This window comes from Martes martes, assembly GCF_963455335.1.
Source record: "Martes martes genome assembly, chromosome: 1".
NCBI lineage: Eukaryota > Metazoa > Chordata > Mammalia > Carnivora > Mustelidae > Martes > Martes martes.
This window is the reverse complement of record NC_137888.1, coordinates 55053214-55079036: the sequence shown is the minus strand read 5'-3', so window position 1 is coordinate 55079036 and position 25823 is coordinate 55053214. Positions and strand designations below refer to the sequence as shown.

Sequence of the window (25823 nt, the reverse complement as noted above, 5' to 3'; positions counted from 1 at the left end):
CCCAGCAATAACTTTCTCCAAAATCTGTTTTAGGCAGCCCTGGTAGAGTGGACTATTGGTGTTAAGTCAGGATGTGAGAAAAAGTAATAAGCATTGGTCCCATAGAAATAAGGGGTTTCCAGGAACCACGGGAACATCCCGTTGATGTTCCAGATAGTGAGTGAGGGGCCAAGAGGTAAAACTCCTGCCTTCTGGGGCCAGACAGTAACAAATAATGAAGTTGGCTGGGGGAAGAAAGGTCATCGCTAATGGTAGGGACTATCTAAAGGCATTCAGATTCAGAATTATAAAAACCACGTGGGACAGATAAAACACTTCTAGGCAAATTTGACCAGTGCTACCAGTTTGTACTTAGTGAAGTAAAAAGGACATTTTATACCTAAAATACTTGGGCGTCAAAGTATCCTTTAGAAAGTGTTTCTGTGTTTACTTTGCTAGTAAACTAAGCAGGACTGTTAGATGCAGAGCTCTGAAGAGGCAAGTGAAGTTTAGTATCCTCAACTACATCATTAATTTGACATTTTTAATTAAACATACATTATACCCAAGAGGCTAACAATAGCAGATTCAAGTTTTATTTTTTAATAAACTATATCCTTTTACAGAAGTTTTTAAAAATTTTCTGGATCTAACTATGAAAATAACTAAAATATATATAGCAAGTTATGTAGAGCAATATTATCCATAAAGCTCTATATCCATAAATATGAGGTAAATGCCCTGCACTTTTCCTTTATAGTAAATATCATCTCCTAAGTCAGCCAAAATACATCTTCAGTGTCTTTTAGAGTTAATCTTTCTTTATGTCCTGCTTGTTCATGACATTCCTCTTCTTCAGTGTATGCAGTTTGGTTTGATGAGATAATAAAGAACACTGTTTCTTTTTTCCATTAAATGTTTGCCTCCCTAAAAATATCAACTCATTTTGTCTTTTCAGGAATGAAACCAATGAAAAGAAGAATAAAGATTTGCAGATGACATGTGATTCTCTGAATAAACAAATTGAGACAGTGAAAAAGTTGAATGAGTCATTCAAGCAACAAAATGAAAAGTAAAATCTCTAGTTCTTAATTCTAATTATTTTGGATTTTTTAAAAACAGTGATTCTCTTTATACAAAGCATTGTTTTTTACAGATAAAGTTAATAGAATTACCACTTATTTTATATATAAAATACATATTTGACAAAATGTAAGGTAATTCCTCTTCTTATTAATTTGCTCTTAAAATACTTGTTGGAAAGAAAAAGAAATGAAATACTTCCTTGATATGTTCTTCTATATTTTTTTATAACTTCAGAACTATTGCCCAATTAATAGAGAAAGAAGAACAGAGAAAAGAAGTACAGAACCAACTAGTAGACAGAGAATGTAAGCTAGCAAGTAAGTAACTTCTTATTTAATACATTGTCTCTATTTTTTAACTTATCTTATGTTGGTAGAAAAATCAAAACATGATTTATTTTCTACTTCTCTCCCTTTTTTAAAGTTTAAATCACATTTTAAATAGCTTCCCTTTTCTTGCCATAACATTTTATAGGACAGTTTAGTTAGATTGATTAAATTGAAAAAGCAATATATATTTTTTTTTAATTTGGGAATTAGAGGAAAGGATTGTCTTTTCAAAAGAAAGCGTTTTAAAAGAACATAACAGCAGGTGGCAGTGCTAGGTAACTTTTAGTTACCAGCTTCTAATGGCAGTAGCTCTGAAATGATCCACAAAAACATTTTTGTTCTAACTCACTTGCCTTCGACATCTGCCTATATAATTTTTTATACTTTTTTATATCTTTCTAACCCTTGATCTATGAGGATTGTCTTTCCCCTCATAACTATACATACAATATCAGGGACAGAAGAAGAGGGAAAGATGTGGAGATTTGGCATTTTCTGTAGAATACTGGCCTACAAGAAGAGTTTCATGGTATTTTTCTATTCATCAAAACTGTACAACTTTTATTTTCAACAAGGCATTTCTTCATCTTCCCAGCTGTCGTTCTTTTGCTCTAATTACATAGTGGCCAATTAACCTTTTCAGGGTAACATCAGTATGCAACCTCTAACCATATAGCTGACTGTTTGTTTTAAGATTTGCAACAAAAAACAAAAGTACAAGAAGAAAAAATTAAAATCTTGCAAAAAGAAAGGGAAGATAAGGAAGAAACCATTGATATCCTTAGAAAGGAATTAAATAGAACAGAACAGATAAGAAAAGAACTAAGCATTAAGGTAAGAATCTGTTGAGTTCTCATTGGTAGTAGATGAATAAGTCTGATTTGGTAGAAAAGGTGAATTTGGGTAAATTAAAGTTCTGGTTCTTTAGTAATTTTATTTAGAAGATATTACAGTCTCAGAATTGACAGTTTTTTAGTAAAGGTTCTCTCGCAATGTGAAAACCTGATTTCCTAAAATCATGAAAAACCTATTAAATATATATTGTAGACCAGCACTTACTGCTTTTTAGTGGGCAAAGAATACATGAAGGGGTTCCCAGATCTGAATGTCACATACAGGTGGCTGTGTTTGGCTGCCTCTCCCAGCTTTTAGGGAAAGGAATAATAATAGTAGTTCATATTTGTTAAGAACTTTATAATTTGCCAAGAACTCTGAAACATTTTTCTTAATCCTCTTCTCTTTAACAAATATATTAATATATAAGTATCAAATGCTTTCAACCTACAAATGAAACTGAGTTTTGAGTTACTGAGGTTCTGTCACAAAGCTAAGTATTCAGTATTCTGAATCTAAGTCCACTGTTCATTCCACTTTATTATGGTTGTGTGTGTGTGTGTGTTAGCTATGAATAGCACTTTCTGGCCCAGCTGCTACTAGAAAGATAAGAACACACCAGGATTAAATGACCACTTGAACAACTACAGAGCAAAAGTGACAGAAGAGGCATAAAATCTAATGCCACGTTTACCGATTTCCTGGTTCTCCTTTAATGTGGTCATCTTAATAGTGATTCTAGATTGTGATGTGTAGTGTTTTCTGCAAAATTTCAGCTGCTAATATTGACTTAAAAAAACAAATTGAATGTGTCTTTCCAATTTGTATTATATTGTTTAATATTTATTTATCTTAAGCTTACCATAAAATTTAACTAAGATATAATACATATTTGTAATGTGTCTTTTGACATGGTTGTTTTACAAATGAAAAATAGGACATCTTAAAATATCTGTGAAAGGAAGACATGCTAAGTTTATTTTCCTTGATTCCTTCCTTCCCCTATCCCCAATTCCTAGGCTTCCTCCCTAGAGGTTCAAAAGGCCCAATTAGAAGGTCGTTTGGAAGAGAAAGAGTCACTGGTGAAACTTCAGCAAGAGGAGTTGAACAAACACTCTCATATGATAGCAATGATCCACAGTTTAAGTGGTGGAAAAATAAGTCCAGAAACTGTGAATCTCAGTATATAGATGTTACGTATTTATCTTCCGGGGGAGGTGTGGTAGGGAAGGTAATTTGTGACTCCGGAACAATAGCAAATTATTATCTAAGTATTAATTTAGTAAAGAATCTGATCTGATAAATATTTTTATTTGGTCTTAAAAGTTTTACTTTCGGTTTCTGGCTTTCATTGCTTAAAGCTTTCTTTGGTTCTTATATTAGAATATTCTTCTTGACCTCCATTATTGTTTTTCTAAGGTTTTTCCCTTTTCCTTAGTTGCTTTCCACTCCCTTCTGCTTTTTAATTTATTCTCATTTGTGATTAAATTTCAAAATCAAACTTTCTTGATGTAACAATCCTAAAGATTAAGAAATTGAAAACAGTTATTAGTATAAAAAGAGAAAGTGTGGCATTGCCTGCAAAGTTTTTCTCTAAATAGCACAAAAGATAATTCAGTAACTTTAAAATAATTTTATTTTAAAATGCAATTTAAAATACAGTAAGATATATGGTATAAGTTCTAAATTTGAAAAAAATGAGATGAGTAGTTAAATAATGTGAAAAAATTAGAAAATATCAGATGTGTAAAACGAATACATTGTCACATTTAAAAAGTGATAATTTGTAGAATTATTTGAGATAGCCTTAGTTTTTTATTCTTTTTAAAATGTACCATGTTGGTCTGCCCATATCATTTCTAATCAATTAAGAATTTCTTTTGATTTGCACCAGGATAACTTGGATTCCACAATTGCTACATATTCAGACATTTATTATTTGTTAATTCAAATGTGAATTGCATTTAATATATTGTCTTTTGTTTAAATAGTTTTTAATTTGGCCATTTAATTTTAAAGCATAGGTTGAATATCCTTATTGATGTATTTTTTTAATACAAGGGAATTTTTCAGTACTTTTCATTTGAATCAAATGGTGTAAGTAGTGTTTAAGAAGAGTTTTTATATTAATACTTTAGTTGATTTTATTGCTAGTTTCCAACCATTAATTTTGCTTGGTGTTTTCCTCCCTATTTGTATCTTCATGTGACTTAAGTGAACTTAGATTTACTTCTATTTTTCAACTATAGTGTATCTGAATTTATGTTTAGAAATTAGACATATTTTCAGAATTTGCTAATTATGTTAAGTATCAAACTGTCATAGTTTTATATACTTGAATACATTTTGTATAGTTCTGCAAATTTTTTTGAAAAGCATTGTACAGAGTATCACATTTTAGATTGCTACTTGTTCTATAAGGGGTTTTTGAAATTGCAGTCATTTTCAATTTTATATGAAAAAATATTTAAATGAGTAGATATGACTGAAGAACAAAAGGCTTTGTAAAATAAAGCAAGAAGTTCTGAAAAATAAAGAAATGAACCAAAACCTATAGGGAAAATCAAACTATCTATACAATGTACACACTTCTAAGAAGACACTGAGCCTAGCCCACTGCTGCCCAGTAGAACTTCTTGTAATGTTGGAAATGTTCTATGATACACTGTCCAGTATCATAGCCTTTAGCCATAGGTGATTTTTGAGCACTTAAAATATGGTTAGTGCAACTGAAGAATTTAGATTTTAACTGCCATCCTGCTGGACAGTGCAGATCTAGTCCATTCTTGTAAGTATGCATTTATATAAAACACTCAACTTGCTTGTTCTTGAAGATCTATGTAGGCAGAGACTCCATATATTTGTTAGCAACCTTTTTTTTAATACAACAATTTTAATGTGTCATTCTTGATCTCTCTAAAGAGAAAAAAAATGTACTTTAGCTTTAAAGGTGAGTACTAATCAACATCCTCTTCATTTTTTTCTGTTTATCCTAGTCTGTCTCTGATAGCATCTTTCATATTGTCCCTTTTAGGCTTGTGTACCTCAGATTAAAATAACAGAGAGAGAGTGTGTGTATATTTTCTTTTTTTTAAAACTAAGTTTGAGCCACACCATAGAGTTTTACAAATGATTTCTGTGTATCTATGTGTGTATGACCATTTCCTAATGGAGAAAGTAGAACTAAGTAAATGTATCATTATATTAGAATTGTTCAAATTCTCTAAAAATCTTGCTATGAAGAGTTTGTTCATGTGTACATTAGCACAGTTCCTTTTGCCATTTACATTTGCCACTTGACTAGATACAGACTTCTCTTAAAATTGGGCTGATTGAAGTTTATACTAAACTCTCTTTTTAATGTCAGGGCAAAAACAAATAATTAAAACTTAATGCTGTGTTTTGGGGGGAAATTGTCAGATTAGTATCCTTTTATTTGTATTTATTTGTTATAAAGTCTAGTTATTTATGTTAAGGATATAACATAAGACTCTCTTGAGTTAGGACTCTTAGTTAAATGAGAATGTTTGACTTTCAACTTCTACCAGAGGCTCATTCACATATGTTAAGGTACTTCTAATCAAGTTATATTCCCTAAAACTCATAACCTTTAATTTGATCTGTTTCCTCTTTTCAAATAGTTACAAATTGTGTTTACAGCCTTACTTCTGATTTACCTACTGATGAACCAAACACATGCCCTGTTTGTGACTTAATTACTTTATAGGAGTCAGCAAACATTTTCTATAAAGGGCCAGATAGTAAATATTTCAGGCTTTGTGAGTCATCGCTTCTCTCTTACAACTACTTAGTTCTGCAGTGGTAGCAAGAAAGCAGTCCTAGACAGTACATAAATAGGCATGGTTCTGTTCTAATAAAACTTTATTTACAGAATCAGTCAAGGCTTTGCTATTGGGTGTTATATCTTACTGATTAATTGGCCCTTTTATCATTGAGAAATATGTCTCTTTATCTCAGTAAACTTTATCTTGAGGTGTGAGGTCTTTTTAAATTGGTATATGAATATAGCCACTCCAGACTTCTTGTGTTTTCTGTTGTCCTCGTATATATTTTTCTATCCATTTACTTTTAACCTGTGTCATTATATATAAATTGTAGATAATATATAGTTCAATCTTGCTTTTTTTTAAATCTATCTTGACAATCAATTCACAATCCACTTAGAGTTAATATTATACTACTTAGTATAAAATGCAGAAGCCCTGTAACTGTTGGTCCTTTTATGTTCTCCTCATCCTTCATGTTATAGCTGACATATATATCTATATATATTATTGAACCTGAAAACAATGTTATAATTTTTGCTCTAAATAATTATTTGGAAATACCCTGGCTCTCAACATCATAATATATTTACCTATTTGTACACAACAATACACATAAGTAGTATCTTCATTATAACACTATTTTATTTTTCTTTTGAAATAATAAGTTAACTTGTAGGGAGATACTGCAAATACCCTGTTTCTTCTAACTTTCACCCACGAGTTTCAACCTCCATTGATAATTCTTGCTTGAATCAGTTATTACTCTGATGGTTGCCACTTTTGTTTTATAAACTTTTGATGGAAGAAAATGGAACATATTACCCATAATGATAAGTAAGTGTTTTGGATTAAGAAACAAATTGTATATTTTCAGCATTCACTGAGTTTACATTCAAGATAATTAATTTTTTAAAGAAATGAACAAATAAAAGTATGACCTATGCCTTTAAAAGGTAGATGGTTTATTTTTTATAATATGGATAATGAATGTGCTAAGTACTTGAAATTGTATGCTTCTGTAATCCATGCTTTGAGATGAAACAAAAATTTTTAAAAATCTTGGATTTCTTTGAATCTGCAGATCACTTTGAAATCTTAAAGTCTTACGCTGTTCAGCATTTTGTAGTTAATTGACTTTCTTCCTGTCATGCAAAGACTGAGGCTGGTTTTGTTTATGTTTGTGTTCATCTAAACATTTCAAAAATACCCTAAGAAAACTTAATTATCACCATGAATGAGAGGTACCATAATTAACAGAAACCAGCTTTTCTTCACACTGAACTACAAATAGCCCATCATAAACATCATTAGATGTGAGAAGTAACTTTCCTCCCAACTAAATACATATTTTTAGTTATCTTAATTCCCCAAGGACCTAATGTTTATATGCTCTTGGTATCTCAAAAAAAAAAAAAAAAAAGATAATCTTAGGATATACAGCAAAGGGCTTTTTATGTAAGGTCTAGCCAGTGCTGCATAAGAAAGTGACATTTTCAACATCAATAGAATAGGTTGGGTTACAGTTTCATTATGTTATTAAAAACTAATTTTCCACTAAGTAGCTGGGCATTTGGCAGGGATTTAGTAGTGAATATGATTCTCCCTCTCCATTATATTATCTACACTACTCCAAGAATTACATTTCATCTCACTAATCTCAAAGAGCCAAAAGATAAAGGTATTAGAGTAACCTTATGCTTTCCTCAAACTTCAAATAAAAAGGCTTATGATTAGCCCTAGGAAAAGACAACACTGTTCATGTTCAATTAGGCAGGGTTTTCATTTACCCACAAATAAAGACTGGTATTAACTACTACACACTAATTTATATAAAACCCACAGTTAATCAGAGCATGTTAGAGCTGAAAGGATTCTTAAAGAACAGTAAAGCCTGGCCCCCTGTGTTTCAAAAAGATTTAAACTTTATATTACATTTTCAGAAAAGAAGTCTGGTGATTTAAACATACCGATCAAACTACATGATGAAAAAATAAACGTGGATTTTGGGCAGTTTCACTTCTAGCATTTTGTCTTAAGGATGTACACTAAGAGTTAGGATGTACATTACAGCACGTTATTGTAATACAAAATTGGAAATAACCCAAGTATACAGTGTAAAATACATTCATTAAAATAACAGAGTCTTTTTAAAAAATGTATTGAAATATATGGGCACATGGAAAGAGATCCCTGGTGTGTTACGGGGAAAAAGCATGAAACCAAACTATTTGTAAGCAGCGATTCACACACCTACATATCTTTAAGATATATAGGTGTGTATAAATATGCAATACATAAATATAAATGGTAAACAATGGCTGCCTTTGAGTAATGAAATTGATTTTATTGTCTATTTATCTAAAATTTGTAACTAGATGTCACTTAAAAATTTTTAAAGCCATGTTTTAAATCATGAGTTTTGTAACAACATTGAAATTTAACTTCTAGCTTTACCTAAGGAAAGTTTCATCTGTAAAATGAAGTTAATGCATACTTTATAGATTTGTTATTATTTTTTATTTTTCTTACAAATACAAAATGAGGAGGTGCCTAGATGGCTCAGTTGGTTAAGCATCCAACTCTTGGTTTCAGCTTAGATCATGATCTCCGGATCATGGGATCTGAGCCCTGTGTGGGACTCCATGCTTAGCATGGAATCCGCTTGGGATTCTCTTCCTCTCCTTGTGCCCCTACCCCCAACTCGTGTGCTCTAAATAAAAAAGTTAAATAAAATCTTAAATACAAAATAAAGCTGATGGCTTTTAGTAATTTCATAGTGTTTATCTCCCTTTTGGGAGAAAAATGGTGTAGAAATCTTTATTTCCTTTATCTTTGGTTTCTGATTTCTCCTTATCAAACCTGTGACCAATTGTGGAAAATAAAATTAACAGTAAAGAATCTGCATTTTCAAGAGTAGTACAGGGTGGCAAGGTTAGTACTAGGCATTAAATAAATCTTCGAAGTATTCTAGGGTGACTTATTGGCAAAAGCCAGCCTAGGCTGCCCTCTTACCTAATTTATTTCTAGGAAATAGCTATTCTAAGCAGTGTTAAGTGAACATTTTTCACTTTGTAAGAGACGTTTTTCATACTTTAACTCTGCCCTCTCTTGGGCGTCATAGCTTTTCCAACTGATGAATATGCCTACAAAATTCATTACGAAATTGTACATTATTTTTAATTTCCTGGAAAAGATTGAGGAAAGGGCACAGTTGAGAAAAGTTTGCCAAATTTTAATAAAAAAGTATGTGTAAGACTGGGATGCTGTTATATTCCTAGCTCTTTTGACAGATTTATGGACACTTTAAGAGCAAACAGGCTTTAAAAAGATACTTGGCTACTTAAGCCACCACATATTTATAATAGCTTCAGTCATTTTCCACTTAATATAAATTAGTTTTCCTATTACATGTTAATATTTCGATTTAGAGATCTTATTTTTATATTAGCCCCTTAAAAAGTCCAAAAATATTAGAGCCGTACATCCCAAAGTAAAGATTATGCATGCGTTTACAGAAATAAAATTGAAGCCGTTAGCTGTAAGGTCAAGGAATAAGAATATTGGAAATTTGTATAGAATTAAGAGAGAGAACATAGTTACCAATGCTTGAGCCTGACTGTGTTAAAACACTTTCAGAAAATAAGCAAGGTCACCCTGAACCATTTAGTCAGAGTTGCATTTCATGCAAATACTCTTGAGATTAGACTAATTGGAGCTATGTCTTGAATTGCTGCTATCTTGGAAATACTAATCTAACTAAGAGACTTGAGTTGTTGATGTGGATTGATCCAAGTAGTAAAAAGTCTCATGCGGTGATGATTACAATATTAACCAAATACACTTATGTCACTTTTTCAGTGGAATTCTCTACTTGGGATGGGGTTAAGGAATAGAATATATAAGCACATGGTTATGAAATTCAAAATTTAAGAAAAGATTCATGGACTTCCAGTTTCTACTCTGACAAGCAAAGTGCTTGGAAATTGGTTCTCCCACCTTCACAATAAGAAAAAATTGAACAAACTGAAAACTATTTAGATTCATCAGAGAATTGAGGTTGCACGACTAACCACTGCCTCAAAAACTGGAGATAGGTGAATACGGAGAATATAGATGAACTTATCTGAAGCACGAGCATGGTAGGAACACTTATATGCTAAATTTGATGAATTTAGAGCTTTATGTGAATTAGTCTGAGAGTTAATCCCTAGGAGCACCCATACTTTCACAGTGTCTTGAGTTTTACCTCTGGGAGCCTCACCAGGTTCTAGTGAAGACCAGAGAGAACTCTACTTGTGTTTAGAGGCAGGGAGAAAGAAAAAAATCCTTTTGAAACTAGCCTGGAGCATTCTCCATAACCTAACAAAGGCTTATCCAACAAGGAAAAGCTCTGGAACCTTGATAGATTCAGAGGAAAGAAAACTACCCAACTCCAGTCCATTTGAGCCCTCAAGCCTCAACTAAGGGAGAAAAAATTTTGAGAAGTGTTTATAAACACTAGATCAAAGTGATCATCAGTACTGAGTCTATGAATATGAAAAGGATCATAAGGGAATATTATGAAAATCTCTGTCCACAAATTTGATAACTCAGATGAAATAGACCAATTTCTTGAAAGACACAAGCTACTAATATTCATACCAGGAGAAAGGGATAATCTGAATAGAACTATATTAAAGAAATTAAATCAATAATTACTAACTTTCCAAAACAAAGCATCAGGCCAAAATTGTTTAGCTGATGAATTCTACCAATCCTCATTCTGTGAGGCCATCATGACTCTAATACCAAAACCAGACATTACATGGAAGGAAAGCTGCCGAGCAATAATAGCTCATGGACATATATACAAAAGATTGTCAGCAAAAACTTGCAATGTCTAAAAAGAATGACAAACTTTAACCACGTGTGATTTAATAAACTGTTACAGCCATGCAATGGAATATTCAGAAATAAAAAGAAATGAGCTGTCAAACCATGAAAAGACATGGAGGACCCTTAAATGCACATTCCTAAGTGAAAAAAGTCGGTCTGAAAAGTCTACACTCTGTGTGATTCCAATTATATGACATTTTGGAAAAGTAAAAACTATTTTAACAGTAAAAATAGTGGTTGCCAGGGGGAAGTGGGGAGCCTGGATAGCAGGGAGGATGCGTAAACAGGTGAAGCACGGACATTTTTAGGGCAGCGAAACTATTTTGTATGATACTATAACGGTGGGTACATGGCATTCATTTGTCAAAATCCATGGAACTCTGCAATATAAAGAATGGAACCTTAATGTAAACCAGGCACTATGGTTAATATGTCATACATTGGTGCATTAATTGCCAGGGAATGGGGTGAGTATATGGAACTCTATCTGCTTAATTATTCTCTAAATCTGAAACTACACTTAAAAAAAAAAAAAAAGTCTTTTTAATGTTAAAAAAAAGTGCATGATGGTGTTCTCTTTTATTCCTCTCTCTTAGCCACCTAGTTCTCTTCCACAGAATCACTGACTTGTTATCAGTTTCTTATGTAGCCTTAAGGAGATGCACAATACATACAAACATGTATATGCATATATTTTTTTTTTGGTGGGTTACAGAAAGGAAAGCATATCATACATACAGTTCCGTACCTTCCCTTTCTCACCGCATGATGCCTAGGAAAATGTTCTCGGGTTCTCATTATGGTGTTAAATTTTTCATGACTTGCCAAACATGTAGAAAGTACTTATTTCTGTTTCCTTTTTGTTAACTATTTAATCCCTTTCTATTTTTTCCCTGGGATTATCCATCTTTTCCTTATTGGATTGCAGGTAGTCTTTATTAAGTAAAATTTCCAATTTTGATAAAAGTTGCATGTACCTTTCCCAGTTATCTGAGTGATTTTTTACTTTATTTATGGTGCACAGATCTTCCTCAGCTTATGATAAGGTTATGTCCTAATAAATCCATTATTTAAATATGTAAATTTAATTATATAAATTATTATATATTTAAATATAAAATACATATGTTTTATATTTAAATATATAAATCCATAAATTATGTCCTAATAAATCCATTGTAAACTGAAAATAGATATTTTTATTGAAATTGATATTTGAAAATAGATATTTTATGGAAATATGTATATTTAAAATGCATTTAATACACCTAACCTACTAAACTTGATAGCTGAGCCTACATTAAACGTGCTCAGAACACTTATGTTAGCCTACAGTTGGGCAGAATCGTCTAACACAAAGCCTATTCGATAATAAAGTGTTGAACACCTCATCCAGTTTATTGTATACTGTACTGAAAGTGAAAAACAGAATGTATCAGTCGTTTACCCTTGTAATCCCATGGCTGCCTGGGAGCTGTGGCTCACAGATGCTGCCAACCATCAGGAGAATATCATATCTCATGTCACTCACCTGGGTGAAGATCAAAAATTCAAAATTTGAAGAATGGGGTTTTTTTTTGTTTGTTTTTTTAAGATTTTATTTATTTATTGACGGACAGAGATCACAAGTAGGCAGAGAGGCAGGCAGAGAAAGAGGGGGAAGCAGGCTCTCTGCTCAGCAGAGACATAGGGCTAGATCCCAGGACCCTGAGATCATGACCTGAGCCGAAGGCAGAGGCTTAACGCACTGAGCCACCCAGGTGCCCCTTGAAGAATGGTTTTTACTGAGTAGTTTTTTTTCTTTACTTTTGCACCATCATAAAGCCAAAATATAGTTAAGTTGAATCTTTGTTAATTGGGGACCATCTGTATTTTTTTGTATGAAGAATTTTTTTCATTTTAAATTTCTTTTCTTTCATAATTTGTGTTATTGTAACCTTGATGATATTTTAATATTTCATAGAACTGGTGTTTCCTTGTTTTTTTATTTGAGAATTTTCCTAAATGTACTTGTTCATTAATTTTTCCCATATTATTTTAGAATCATTTTATCTAGTTAAAAAAATGATTGATACTTTCATTTGATTAATGTTAGGTTTATAGATTACTTTAGAGAGAATTGACATCTTTACATTATTAAATCATCTTTTTAAAAACATAATATGTCTCTCTATGGTTTTATTTTGTACTCAAACCATCACTGAATTTACTTAAGAGAATCACCTAAAAGCTACTATAAATAATAAGCCATTTATATCATCTATAAAGAAAAAATATTTTATATCCTCACTTCCAAGTTTTAAATCATGTATTTCTTTCTCTTATCCAGGTCAATTTAATATATATATATATATGTATATATATATATATGGTGATAAAGAACTTTGTTTATTCCTGGCTTTAATGGAAATGCTTCTAGTATATTCCTGTTAAGCATGACGCTAACTTTTGATTTAAGATATATAGGTTTTAATGTGTTAGGCTTTTCTATTTTATTCAGAATTTATCAAAACTGGAAGTGGATTTTAATAGAATGGATACAAAGTTTATCATATTTTTTGCTATCTATGAAAGATAATGTGACTTATTCCCTCTTTTTATGTATTAATATGTATCAGTCAGTACAAGTTAGTTTATACTGCAGTAATCAATAACCTCAAATTCTCAGTAGCTTAGAACAACATGGTTTATTTTCTGCTGATGCTACACATCAGAGGAGCTGCATGTCCTTCTTACCCCCAGACCCAGGCTTATAGAGCAGCCATCATCTGGAGCATTGAGAGTCTCTGTAGTAGAGGGAAATGGAGCCACTGACTTTTAAACCTTCCACACATTATTTTGGTTCTTATTTTACTGATGAGTTTAAATTACATGACCACAGGGAACTGCAAGAAGAGAGGGAAGAGACATCCTACCATGTGCCTTGGAAAAGAAATAGGATCAATATATAATGAAATATATTAATATATTCCTTAATTTTGATGATCCTTAAATTCCTGAAATAAATAGAACTTTGTCATAGAAAAATTTAAATGGGCTAATGGATTCTGTTAGGTAACATTTTATTTAGAATTTTTGCAATGACAGTCACAAGTTAGATGGTTTTCAGTTTGTGTGTTTATGTGTGCTAACTTTGTCAGGGTTTGGTATCATTAATCTAGCTTTAAAAAATTAAGAATGTGGGGGCACCTGGCTGGTTCAGTAGAGGATATGACTCTCGATCTTGGGGTCATGAATTTGAACTCAGCATTGAATGTAGAGTTACTTTAAAAAATAAGAGTATTTTACTTACTTGTTTTCTTGTTTTTCTCTGTAATTTAGGCAGAATAGGAGTTTTTTGTTCCTTAAAGGTTTAGTAAAATTGACCTGTGAAACCATCTAGTCATGGTGCTTTTTTTCCTTTTTTGAGGGGAAAGAGTTAATGCCATGATGGCTTTCTATATTTCTTCCATGTTAATTGGTTTGTTCGGAATTGTTTTTCTCTCTATTCTGAGTTATTCTAATAATTTATTTCTGTTAAAAATATCGTTTATTTTAATTCCAGGTCTTCAGTTGTTTTGCATGTTTGAACAAGGAAATATTTTGATATGCTTTTGATTTCCTCTGCATCTATAATTATCACCCAATTATATTTTCCTGTTTTATGTATTTAATCTTTTACTTTTTATTCTGCTTTTGATCAACCAGAAGTTTATTAATCTATTTCAAAGAACCCAGGCCTTAGATATGTTTATTACTTCTATCATTGTTCTTTTTATTAATATATAATTTCTCATTTTATTAAAAAATGTTTTAATTCTGAAAAATATACACATATAGAAGAATGCACAAAACATAACACCAGTGAACAACTACTCAATTTAAAAGTCTACCTCATGCCCCATCTTGAACTCTGTCCTTCCCTCCTCCTCAAATGTAACTACTGTAGTTGCTACCACCACAGTTGTTTTACCTGGTTTTAAAAACTTTATATAAAAAGAGTCACCCAGTACGTATCCATTTCTATCTTTTTTCTTTTACTCAACATCATGAGATTTAAAATTTTTTTCATGTCTAAATTTTTTCCTATTATATTAAAACCAGTTGATTTTTGTATATTAAACTTTATCCAGCCAATTCACTAAAATTATTTATAATTTATTCACCCACTCTTTTGAATTTTTATATACACTTCCAATTGTCTGGGGAAAAAGTGACAGTTTTCTTTCTTTCCAATCCTTATACTTTTCGTCTCTTTACCATTTTATTGTACTTTGTCAATTTATTTACTTTTAAGACCTCTAGTAAAATGTTGCTTTGAATGGACATTCTTATCTCTTTTCCAGTCTTGGAGGATATGATATTAACATTTACCAGTAAGTGTAACTGATGTAACTGGGGGTTTTTGTTCATTTTAGAAATGCTCTATGAGTTTTTTTTAAATTTTTATTTATTTATTTGACAGAGAGAGAGCACAAGTAGGCAGAGAGAGAGGGGGAAGCAGGCTCCCTGCTGAGCAGAGAGCCTGATGTGGGGATTTATCCCAGGGGCCTGAGATCATGACCTGAGCCGAAGACAGAGGCTTAACCCACTGAGCAACCCAGGCGTCCCTAGAAATGCTTTATGAGGTTTAAGAAGTTTCTATTTTTAGTTCAAAAGAAATTAAAATTTTTATTGAATGTTTTCTTTGCAAGGGATATAAATAGGATGGGTTTCTCTGTTCTCATTGATGCAGGAGAATTTGAGCTTCCTATCTCTGCAATCTTGGGCTCTTGGATTTAAGTTTCTGGTTCCCAGAGTACAATTCTTTCACAAAGGGATACAGCTAATGTTCTGTTCCACTGGAAGTTGAGACTGGCACCTGGCCACTCTGAGCTTCTAATGCCAGTGAACCAAGAGGAAAAGAAGCAGCTAACGGTTCTGGCTGAGATGATGATTGTGTACAATTCATCATTGTACAGGGAAAAGAATGTCTAGAACACAGGAGGACTTCTGGGGTTTCTCTTAGTACTCCTATTTCTGTTATGAACTTAATGAAAAACTACAATAACTGCTCATGACTCAAGAATGACCTCAGCAAGCAACAAACTGACCAGCTGAGTGTTTATTCACTAAGGCCAAAGGGATACGAAAACCTTAGTATTAGAAGGAAGCTAGAAACACCAACAATGACTACATGTCCAGTTTCAAAAACAGGAACTGCTGTAGTTATGAGTATTAAATCCCAACTGTGAAATGTCTGTATTCTTTTTTTTTCAATCTCAGTCCTTTTTCTTTGCTTTTCTCCCATCTTCTGTCCATCTGTTTTTTAACATAAGTTGTGTTAGTAGTGGTTAACCTTGTAGCTCAGTATTTAGGTTATGAGACATCAAAGGGCAAGTATCATTCAGCCGAAAGAAGAATGGACATCACTTGTGACTCAGGTGAAATGTGGAATTCTGAGTCCTCTGGGGAGAGGTGAGTATGTTTTGGTTACACAATGACAGAGTAGAGGCATGGTTTTGCTATTGTCTTAATTTATGGCTGGATTTATGGCTTTATTTATGGAACCATATTTCCCAGAACTGTTTCTTAAGGCTTAAGTGAGTTAGAGAAACTGTGTTAATACTTGGAAAGCAGAAACAAGGCAGCTGTCATTACTTTTTTAAAAAATTATTTTTATTAACATATATTATTTGCCCCAGGGGTACAGGTCTGTGAATCTTCAGGCTTACACACTTCACAGCTCTCACCATATCACATACCTTCTCCAATGTACATAACCCCACCACTCTCTCCACACCCTCCCTCTCCCAAGCAACCCTCAGTCTGTTTTGTGAGATTATGAGTGTCTTATGGTTTGTCTCCCTCCCGATCCCATCTTGTTTCATTTTTTCCTTCGCTACCCCCTAAACCCCCCACGTTGCCTCTCAAATTCCTCATATCAGGGAGATCATATGATAATTGTCTTTCTCTGATTGATTTATTTCACTCAGCATAATACCCTCTAGTTCCATCCACATTGTTGCAAATGGCAAGATTTCATTTCTTTTGATGGCTGCAAAGTATTCAATTGTATATATATACTACATCTTCTTTATCCATTCATCTGTTGATGGACCTCTAGGTTCTTTCCATAGTTTGGCTATTGTGGACATTGCTGCTATAAATATTCAGGTGCACATGCCCCTTTGGATCACTACATTTGTATCTTTAGGGCAAATACCCAGTAGTGCAATTGCTGGGTCGTAGGGTAGCTCTATTTTCAACTTTTTGAGGAATCTCCATGCTGTTTTCCAGAGTGACTGCACCAGCTTGCATTCCCACCTAGAGTGTAGGAGGGTTCCCCTTTCTCCGGATCCTTGCCAACATCTGTCATTTCTTGACTTGTTAATTTTTGCCATTCTGACTGGTGTGAGATGGTATCTCATTGTGGTTTTGATTTGTATTTCCCTGATGCTGAATGATGTGGAACACGTTTTCATGTGTCTGTTGGCCATCTGGATGTCTTCTTTGCAGAAATGTCTGTTCATGTCTTCTGTCCATTTCTTCATTGGATTATTTGTTCTTTGGGTGTTGAATGTAATAAGTTCTTTATAGACTTTGGATACTAGTCCTTTATCTGATATGTCATTTGCAAATATCTTCTCCCATTCTATCAGTTGTCTTTTGGTTTTGTTAACTGTTTCCTTTGCTGTACAAAAGCTTTTGATCTTGATGAAGTCCCAATAGTTCATTTTTGCCCTTGCTTCCCTTGCCTTTGGTGATGTTTCTAGAAAGAAGTTGCTGTGGCTAAGGTTGAAGGGGTTGCTGCCTGTGTTCTCAAGGATTTTGATGGATTCCTGTCTCACATTGAGGTCTTTCATCCATTTTGAGTCTATTTTTGTATGTGGTATAAGGAAATGGTCCAGTTTCATTTTTCTGTATATGGCTGTCCAATTTTCCCAACACCATTTGTTGAAGAGGCTATCTTTTTTCCATTGGACATTCTTTCCTGCTTTGTCGAAGATTAGTTGACCATAGAGTTGAGGGTCTATTTCTGGGCTCTCTATTCTGTTCCATTGATCTATGTGTCTCTTTTTGTGCCAGTACCAAACTGTCTTGATGATGACAGCTTTGTAAGAGCGGTTGAAGTCTGGAATTGTGATGCCACCAACTTTGGCTTTCTTTTTCAACATTCCTCTGGCTATCTGGGATCTTTTCTGGTTCTGTATAAATTTTAAGATTATTTGTTCCATTTCTTTGAAAAAAATTGATGGTATTTTGATAAGGATTGAGTTAAATGTGTAGATATCTTTAGGTAGCATAGACATTTTCACAATATTTGTTCTTCCAATCCATGAGCATGGAACATTTTTCCATTTCTTTGTGTCTTCCTCAATTTCTTCCATGAGTACTTTATAGTTTTCTGTGTACAGATTCTTTGCCTCTTTGGTTAGGTTTGTTCCTAGGTATCTTATGGTTTTGGGTGCAATTGTAAATGGGATAGACTCCTCAGTTTCTCTTTCTTCTGTCTTGCTGTTGGTGTATAGAAATACAACTGATTTCTATGGATTGCTTTTATATCCTGACACTTTACTGAATTCCTGTAATATCCACATTAAATATCATATCATCTGCAAAGAGTGAGAATTTGACTTCTTCTTTATCGATTTGGATGCCTTTTATTTGTTTTTGTTGTCTGATTGATGAGGCTAGGACGTCTAGTACTATGTTGAATAGCAGTGGTGATAATGGACATCCCTTCTTTGTTCCTGACCTTTGGGGAAAAGCTCTCAGTTTTTCCCCATGAGAACGATATTCACTGTGGGTTTTTCATAGATGGCTTTGATGATATTGAGGTATGTACCTTCTATCCCTACACTGAAGAGTTTTGATCAAGAAAGGATGCTGTACTTTGTCAAATGTTTTTTCAGCATCTATTGAGAGTATCATATGGTTCTTGTTCTTTCTTTTATTAATGTATTGTATCACATTGATTTGTGGATGTTGAACCAACCTTGCAGCCTATGAATAAATCCCACTTGGTTGTGGTGAATAATCCTTTTAATGTACTGTTGGATCCTATGCATTAGTATTTTCATGAGAATTTTTGCATCTGTGTTCATCAAGGATATTGCTCTGTAATTCTCCTTTTTGGTGGGGTCTTTGTCTGGTTTTGGGATCAAGGTAATGCTGACCTCATAAAATGAGTTTGGAAGTTTTCCTTTCATTTCTATTTTTTGGAACAGTTTCAGTAGAATAGGTATTAATTCCTCTTTAAATGTTTGGTAGAATTCCCCTGGGAAGCCATCTGGCCCTGGGCTCTTGTTTGTTGGGAGATTTTTTGATGACTGCTCAATCTCCTTACTGGTTATGGGACTGTTCAGGTTTTCTATTTTTTCCTGGTTTAGTTTTGGTAGTTCATACGTTTTTAGGAATGCATCCATTTCTTCCAGATTGTCAAATTTGCTGGTGTATTGTTGCTCATAATATGCTCCTATAATTGTTTGTATTTCTTTGGTGTTGGTTGTGTTCTCTCATCTTTCATTCATGATTTTATTAATTTGTGTTTTGGGTCTTTTTTTCTTTCTGATAAGTCTGGCCAGGGGTTTATCAGTTTTATTAATTCTTTCAAAGAGCAAGCTCCCAGTTTCGTTGATCTGTTCTACTGTCCTTTTCGTTTCTATTTCATTGATTTCTGCTCTGATCTTTATTATCTCTCTTCTCCTGCTGGGTTTAGGCTTTCTTTGGTGTTCTTTCTCCAGCTCCTTTAGGTGTAGGATTAGGTTGTGTACTTGAGACCTTTCTTGTTTCTTGAGAAAGGTTTGTATCACTATATACTTTCCTCTCAGGACCGCCTTTGATGTATCCCGAAGATTTTGAACAGTTGTGTTTTCATTTCATTTGTTTCCATGAATTTTTTCAATTCTTCTTTAATTTCCTGGTTGACCCATTCATTCTTTAGTAGGATACTCTTTATCCTCCATGTATTTGAGTTCTTTCCAGCTTTCTTCTTGTGATTGAGTTCCAACTTTAGAGCATTGTGGTCAGAAAATATGCAGGGAATGATCCCAATCTTTTGGTACCAGTTGAGACTTGATTTTTGACCCAGGATGTGATCTATTCTGGAGATTGTTTCATGTGCACTAGAGAAGAATGTGTATTCTGTTGCTTTGGGATGGAATGTTCTGAATATATCTGTGATGTCCATCTGGTCCCATGTGTCATTTAAAGTCTTTATTTCCTTGCTGATCTTTTGCTTGGATAATCTCTCCATTTCAGTGAGGAGGGTGTTAAAGTCCCCTACTATTATTGTATTATTGTCAATGTACTTCTTTGATTTTGTTATTAATTGGTTTATATAATTGGCAGCTCCCATATTAGGGGCATAGATATTTGAAATTGTTAGATCTTCTTGTTGTACAGACCTGTTAAGTATGATGTAGTGTCCTTCCTCATCTCTTTTTTTTTTTTTAATTTTTTTATTTGAGAGAGAGAACATTAGAGAGGTCAGCGGGAGAAGCAGAGTCCCTGCTGAGCAGGGAGCCCGATGCGGGACTCGATCCCAGGACTCCAGGATCATGACCTGAGCCGAAGGCAGTTGCTTAACCAACTGAGCCACCCAGGTGCCCCTTTCTCATCTCTTATTACAGTCTTTGGTTTAACATCTAATTGTATAATATAAGGATTGCCACCCCAGCTTTCTTTTGATGTTCATTAACATAGTAAATTGTTTTCCACCATCTCACTTTAAATCTGGAGGTGTTCTTCTGTCTAAAATGTCTCTCTTGCATATAGCATATCATTGGGTCTTGTTCTTTTTATCCATTCTGATACCCTGTGTCTTTTGATTGGGGCATTTAGCCCACTTACATCCAGGGTGACTATTGAAGCATATGAATTTAGTGCCATTGTATTGCCTGTAAGGTGACTGTTACTGTATCTTGTCTCTCTTCCTTTCTGTTCTACTACTTTTAAGCTCTCTCTTTGCTTAGAGGACCCCTTTCAATATTTCCTGTAGGGCTGGTTTGCTGTTTGCAAATTCTTTTAATTTTTGTTTTTCCTGGAAGCTTTTTATCTCTTTTTATCTCTCCTTCTATTTTCAATGACAGCCTACCTGGATATAGTATTTTTCTTATTTAGTGCTCTGAATCATCATGCCAGTTCTTTCTGGCCTGCCAGGTCTCTGTGGATAAGTCTGCTGCCAATCTGATATTTCTACCATTGTATTTATTCTCCATCATTTGGTCTTCTATATCACTAATTCTCTCTTCTGCCTCATTTATCCTAGCAGTCAGAGCCTCCATTTTTTTATTGCACCTCATTAATAGTTTTTTTTTTTAATTTCAGCTTGGTTAGATTTTAGTTTTTTTATTTCTCCAGGAAGTGTTTTCTAATATCTTCCATGCCCTTTTCAAGCCCAGCTAGCACCTTGAGAATCGTCTTTCTGAACTCTAGTTCTGACATATTGCCAATGTCTGTATTGATTGGGTCCCTAGCTGTCAGTAGTGCCTCTTCTTTTTTTTTCTTGGTGAGTTTTTCCACCTTGTCATTTTATCCAGATAAGAATATATGAACGAGAGAATAAAATACTAAAAGGGTGGCAAAGACCTCAGAAAAGTGTACACTGACCAAATCAGAAGAGATCCAAAACTGGGGGGGAGAAGAAAGGGGGGAAAATTTTTAAAAATTGAAAAAATTATATATATATATATATATATATATATATATATATATATATGCACACATACACACACACACATACATATTAGTATTAGACTGGTGAATAGAACAGAGCCACACACTTGATTTGGGGTGTATTTTGGTCTCTTAGAAGAAATTTCCTCCCAAAATTTTAAAGAAAGAAACACACACACACACACACACACACACACACACACACACACGTATATATATACACACACACACAGGGTAAACACGATGAAGGGATGGAATATGACTGTTAAGATGGAAATTTAAAAAAATTCTAAAAAGGAATTGATAAGATAAGTTGGTTGGAAAAAGGAAAAAAAAAAAAGAAAAAAAAAGGAGAGAATGTGCTCTGGCTGGAGAGTAGAACAAAGCCATGTGCTATATTAGGGTATATTTTAATCTGTTAGAATAAATTTTATCCCAAAATTTTTTAGGGAAAAAAAAAAACCTGTATGTATACAAAAAAAAAAGGTTAAATACAATGCAGTGATAAAATATGACTATAATAATGAAGGTTTTAAAAGGGTTTTTTTAGAAAGGTATTGTTAAAATAAACTAGTTTAAAAATGCTAAAAGAGGAAAGAGTAAAAATTTAAAAAATAGAATAAGAAAAAGAAAATTTTTAAATTTAACTTTGCAAGACTAAAGGATCATAGGGAAAAAGATGAATTCTATGCATTGCTTTCCCCTAGCTCTGGAGTTCAGCTGTTCTCCTTGATCGGTGAGCTTGGTCTTGGCTGGATGTTCTTGCTGATCTTCCATCGGAGGGGCCTGTTGCAGTGATTCTCAAATATCTTTGCCTAAGACAGAATTGCACTGCCCTTGCCAGGGACCGGGCTAAGTAATCTGCTTGGGTTCGCTCTCCAGAGCTTTTGTTCCCTGAATGCTTTCCGTACTGCTTTGGAGGACTGGAATGAAAGTGGTGGCCTCCCAATCTCCGGCCCAGAGGAGCTGAGAGCTCAGGACCCCACTCCTCAGTGCGCCCTCAGAGAAAAGCACTCAATTACTCCTGTCTCCCTGGTCTCCAGCAGCACTCCAAGCTCACCTGACCTGTGACTGAGCATTTTTATCTTTGGAGCACAGACCCATTTGGCATTTCCAAGCCCAGTGGATTCCTGCTGCACTGCTTCTCCCAGAGCAGGAATGTGAGTCTCCCTGGATCTGCCACTTGTGGGGTTCCTGCTCGAAGAACAGTGACCCATCTGTGCCTTGGGTCACAGTTTAAGGTACCACCAATCTAAAAGCTCACTCTTCGGTTCTGTCTCTGCAGCTGGCTTCCCTGCTCCAATACCTGGCAGGTCTGCCACACTCAGACAACCCCCATCTTTTTGTGACCTTACGGGACCCGAGACCACACTGTCCCCGTGAGGGCTTCACCCCTGCTTAGCCTCTGGAGCAATGTCCCTCAGTGGAACGACTTCTAAAAGTTCTGATTTTGTGCTCCACTGTTCTGCCACTTGCTGGGAGCCGGCCCCTCCCCCAACGGTTTATCTTCCCATGGCTTCGGATTCACTTCTCTGGACATCCTATCTTTCAGAAAGTGGTCGATTTTCTGCTCCTAGAATTGCTGCTCTTCTTCTCTTCTCTCTCCTTTTGAGTTTGTAGGTGTTTGGAATGTTTTGATACCTATCTAGCTGAACTCCTGGGATCTGATATCGTTTCAGTCTGCTACACCTCTGCCATTTTGCCTCTCTCTCTGTCGTTACTTTTTGAAGGTTTCATTGGTTAGGTGTCATGAAATATGCAGAGAAACAAGGTGATTCCAGATTCTCTTCACTCTCTCCTGCTCTGGGTGCAGCTCTTCTTCCCACCTGTTAGTCCTACTGACCCACAGCACCCCAGGCTCACCAGCAGACATGGAGACAGCAGGTTTCCCTACACATCAGTACCTTTTCTTCACAGTCTCCTCCTGGCAGCTACCCATATTCTCGTTCAAGCTCCCAACTTGCTTCAGTGTTTCAGGAGGTTAGCTAGTAGCTTGTCTCTGATCCTCCAGTTTCCCCTTTTTCCACAATTGTTCCATTTAGTCCTACGAGGATCCTTTATTACATGATACGAGTCTGCCTTCCAGATGGAATCCAGACTATTACACTCCTATTCCCTTCTGCCTCCAGAAATTATTATTTCTGATCCCTTTAGCATTTTCATTTTATTAGATATTAGTCATGTATTCCTCATTGGTTGGGGGTTGCAGGGAAAGGTCTCCTTGTAATTGTATTTTCTTTTTTAGAGGCTTGGAGGAGTTGTCATGCACTTTTCTTCTCTCTGGGTTATATTTAATTAAAAACAAACAAAAACACAAAGCAAAAGTCAAAATAAAGATTAGTTTAATAATGGAAAAGCTGGATTTCAGAAATTGGCAAGCCAGCCTCCCTCCTATCCCAATTAAAATTTTCCCATTCAGTCATCAGATAGAAAGCATTAAATCTCTCTCCACTCTGAGGAGGGCTGCTGTGTGTTTGCCACAAGGGAGAAGTAACTGAGGAGGAGAATCATACTTCATTTAAGGACCCACAGTTCCAAGAGAAAGAGGGGTATACCTGCACTATCTATGTTTCTAAACAGTAACCTGCTTCCAAAATAGTGTCGTGAATGTCAGGCTCTTACAAATGTCAACAAGGAGTTGAAAGTCACTCTTCCTTCACCAAGGGACCCCAAAAGTGTACATTCTAATATGGTCTCTTCTTTGGATATAGGGGAAGGTCCCACATTGGAAACTTGGGGACATGGGACTTGGATTCTACCTTGATATACTTTCTTTGTCCTCGTGTCACTACATTTAAAGATCATTTGTAAATACTTTATTATGGCTCTCTAGATAGACAACTCCTATTTGTAATTATATAGACCAACCCATGACCCATGTCAACACCTCCTTGCCTATATGAGTTCTTTCTTAAAGAATGATAAACTCTACAGAGTGGGAAGACAAAATGCTATACTTGCCTTCCCATCATTTCTTGATGGTAGGGGATTGTCCTGAGTAGTGGTTCTGGCCAGTGAGCCATAGAAATCTGCTAAGTCGAGTGTTTTACTTGAAAACTTCTGTTTATAAAAGGAGATAGACACAGGTGTCACCAACCCTTTTCTTCCTTCTTTCTGTCTTGCACATGTGTTTTTTAGTACTATTTGTTGAAGCAATGAAAATAGCCAAGGAAGTGTAATTATGGATATAAATAATCCTTACCAACTATTTTAAATTGGGAGGAGAAGGGTCTTGGTTAATAGATACTTATGTTGGATTTGGATGCATTTTGCCTGTCTTATTAATCATAATGCTGTCTAACAAGTCTTAATTTTTTTCTCAACACACCTTACTTACAAAAAAAAAAAAAAAAACTGGTATCTTTTTACTAGGTTCTCACATGCTAGTCCTTAGACAGTGGTTCTCAAATTTGAGGATCCATCAAAATCACCTGGAGAGATGTTAAAATACAATTGCTAGGACCCAAAGACATAAGTTTCTGATTCAGTAGGCCTGAGATGTGTCTAATAATTTGCATTTCTGACATGTTCTTGGGTGATGATAGTGGTACAGATCTGGGAACCACATCTTAAAATTTGCTGTTTTACGATATCAATGCTGTGTTGTCCTCTTCCATACCTATTTTGAGGTAATAGACCCCAGCTGATGTTAGATGCTGTGAGGAGCCATACTTTTTACATTTTGATAAACCAGGAATGATGAAGTGACTCAACTGTCAGGAGCACATCACCAAATTTGCCTAATCAAAAAAAAAAAAAAAAAAAAAGTGACATGACTGGCTAGCTCAGTTGTAGCATGGGACTGTTGATCTTGGGGTTGTGAGTTTGAATCCTATGTTGAGTGTAGAGATTACTTAAGAATAAAATCTTTTAAGGGGTGCCTGGGTGGCTCAGATGGTTAAGCATCTAACTCTTAGTTTTGGCTCAAGTCATGATCTCAGGGTTGTGAGATCGAGCCCCACATTAGGCTCTGCTCTGGGTGTGGAGCCTGCTTAAGATTCCTCTCCTTCTTCTCCCTCTGCTCCTCCCTACCTCTCTTTAAAAAATTAAATATTTTTAAAAAATAGTAAAATTTTCTTCTGACCTTGGTTAATGATTTCTTATGTCAATGTCTATAAATTTTAGGAATGATTTGTAAGAGGATAATTAATAATCAATATTTCTTACTACATGACTTTTTAATAAAAAATAAGGGAAAATTAAACCAGTATCCAGTTTAATAATAATTGAATACCTCACCTTTGTATAGCTGATGGAAGAACCAAATGATTTTAATTTAGTTTTGGATGTCATT

At 34.6% G+C, this 25823-nt stretch overlaps 1 protein-coding gene across 1 annotated transcript in view; it reads left to right on the top strand.

The window, feature by feature from the left end:
- CIP2A (cellular inhibitor of PP2A) overlaps positions 1-4755 on the top strand; it is a 34962-nt gene extending 30207 nt beyond the window's left edge. Inside the window, exons 18-21 of the mRNA XM_080820318.1 lie at positions 938-1051; positions 1300-1382; positions 2089-2228; positions 3248-4755. Of these exons, the coding sequence (XP_080676444.1) occupies positions 938-1051; positions 1300-1382; positions 2089-2228; positions 3248-3418 (508 nt within the window). The 3' untranslated portion in view covers positions 3419-4755. The remainder of the gene's footprint in view (positions 1-937; positions 1052-1299; positions 1383-2088; positions 2229-3247) is intronic.
- The last annotated feature ends 21068 nt before the right edge of the window (positions 4756-25823 follow it).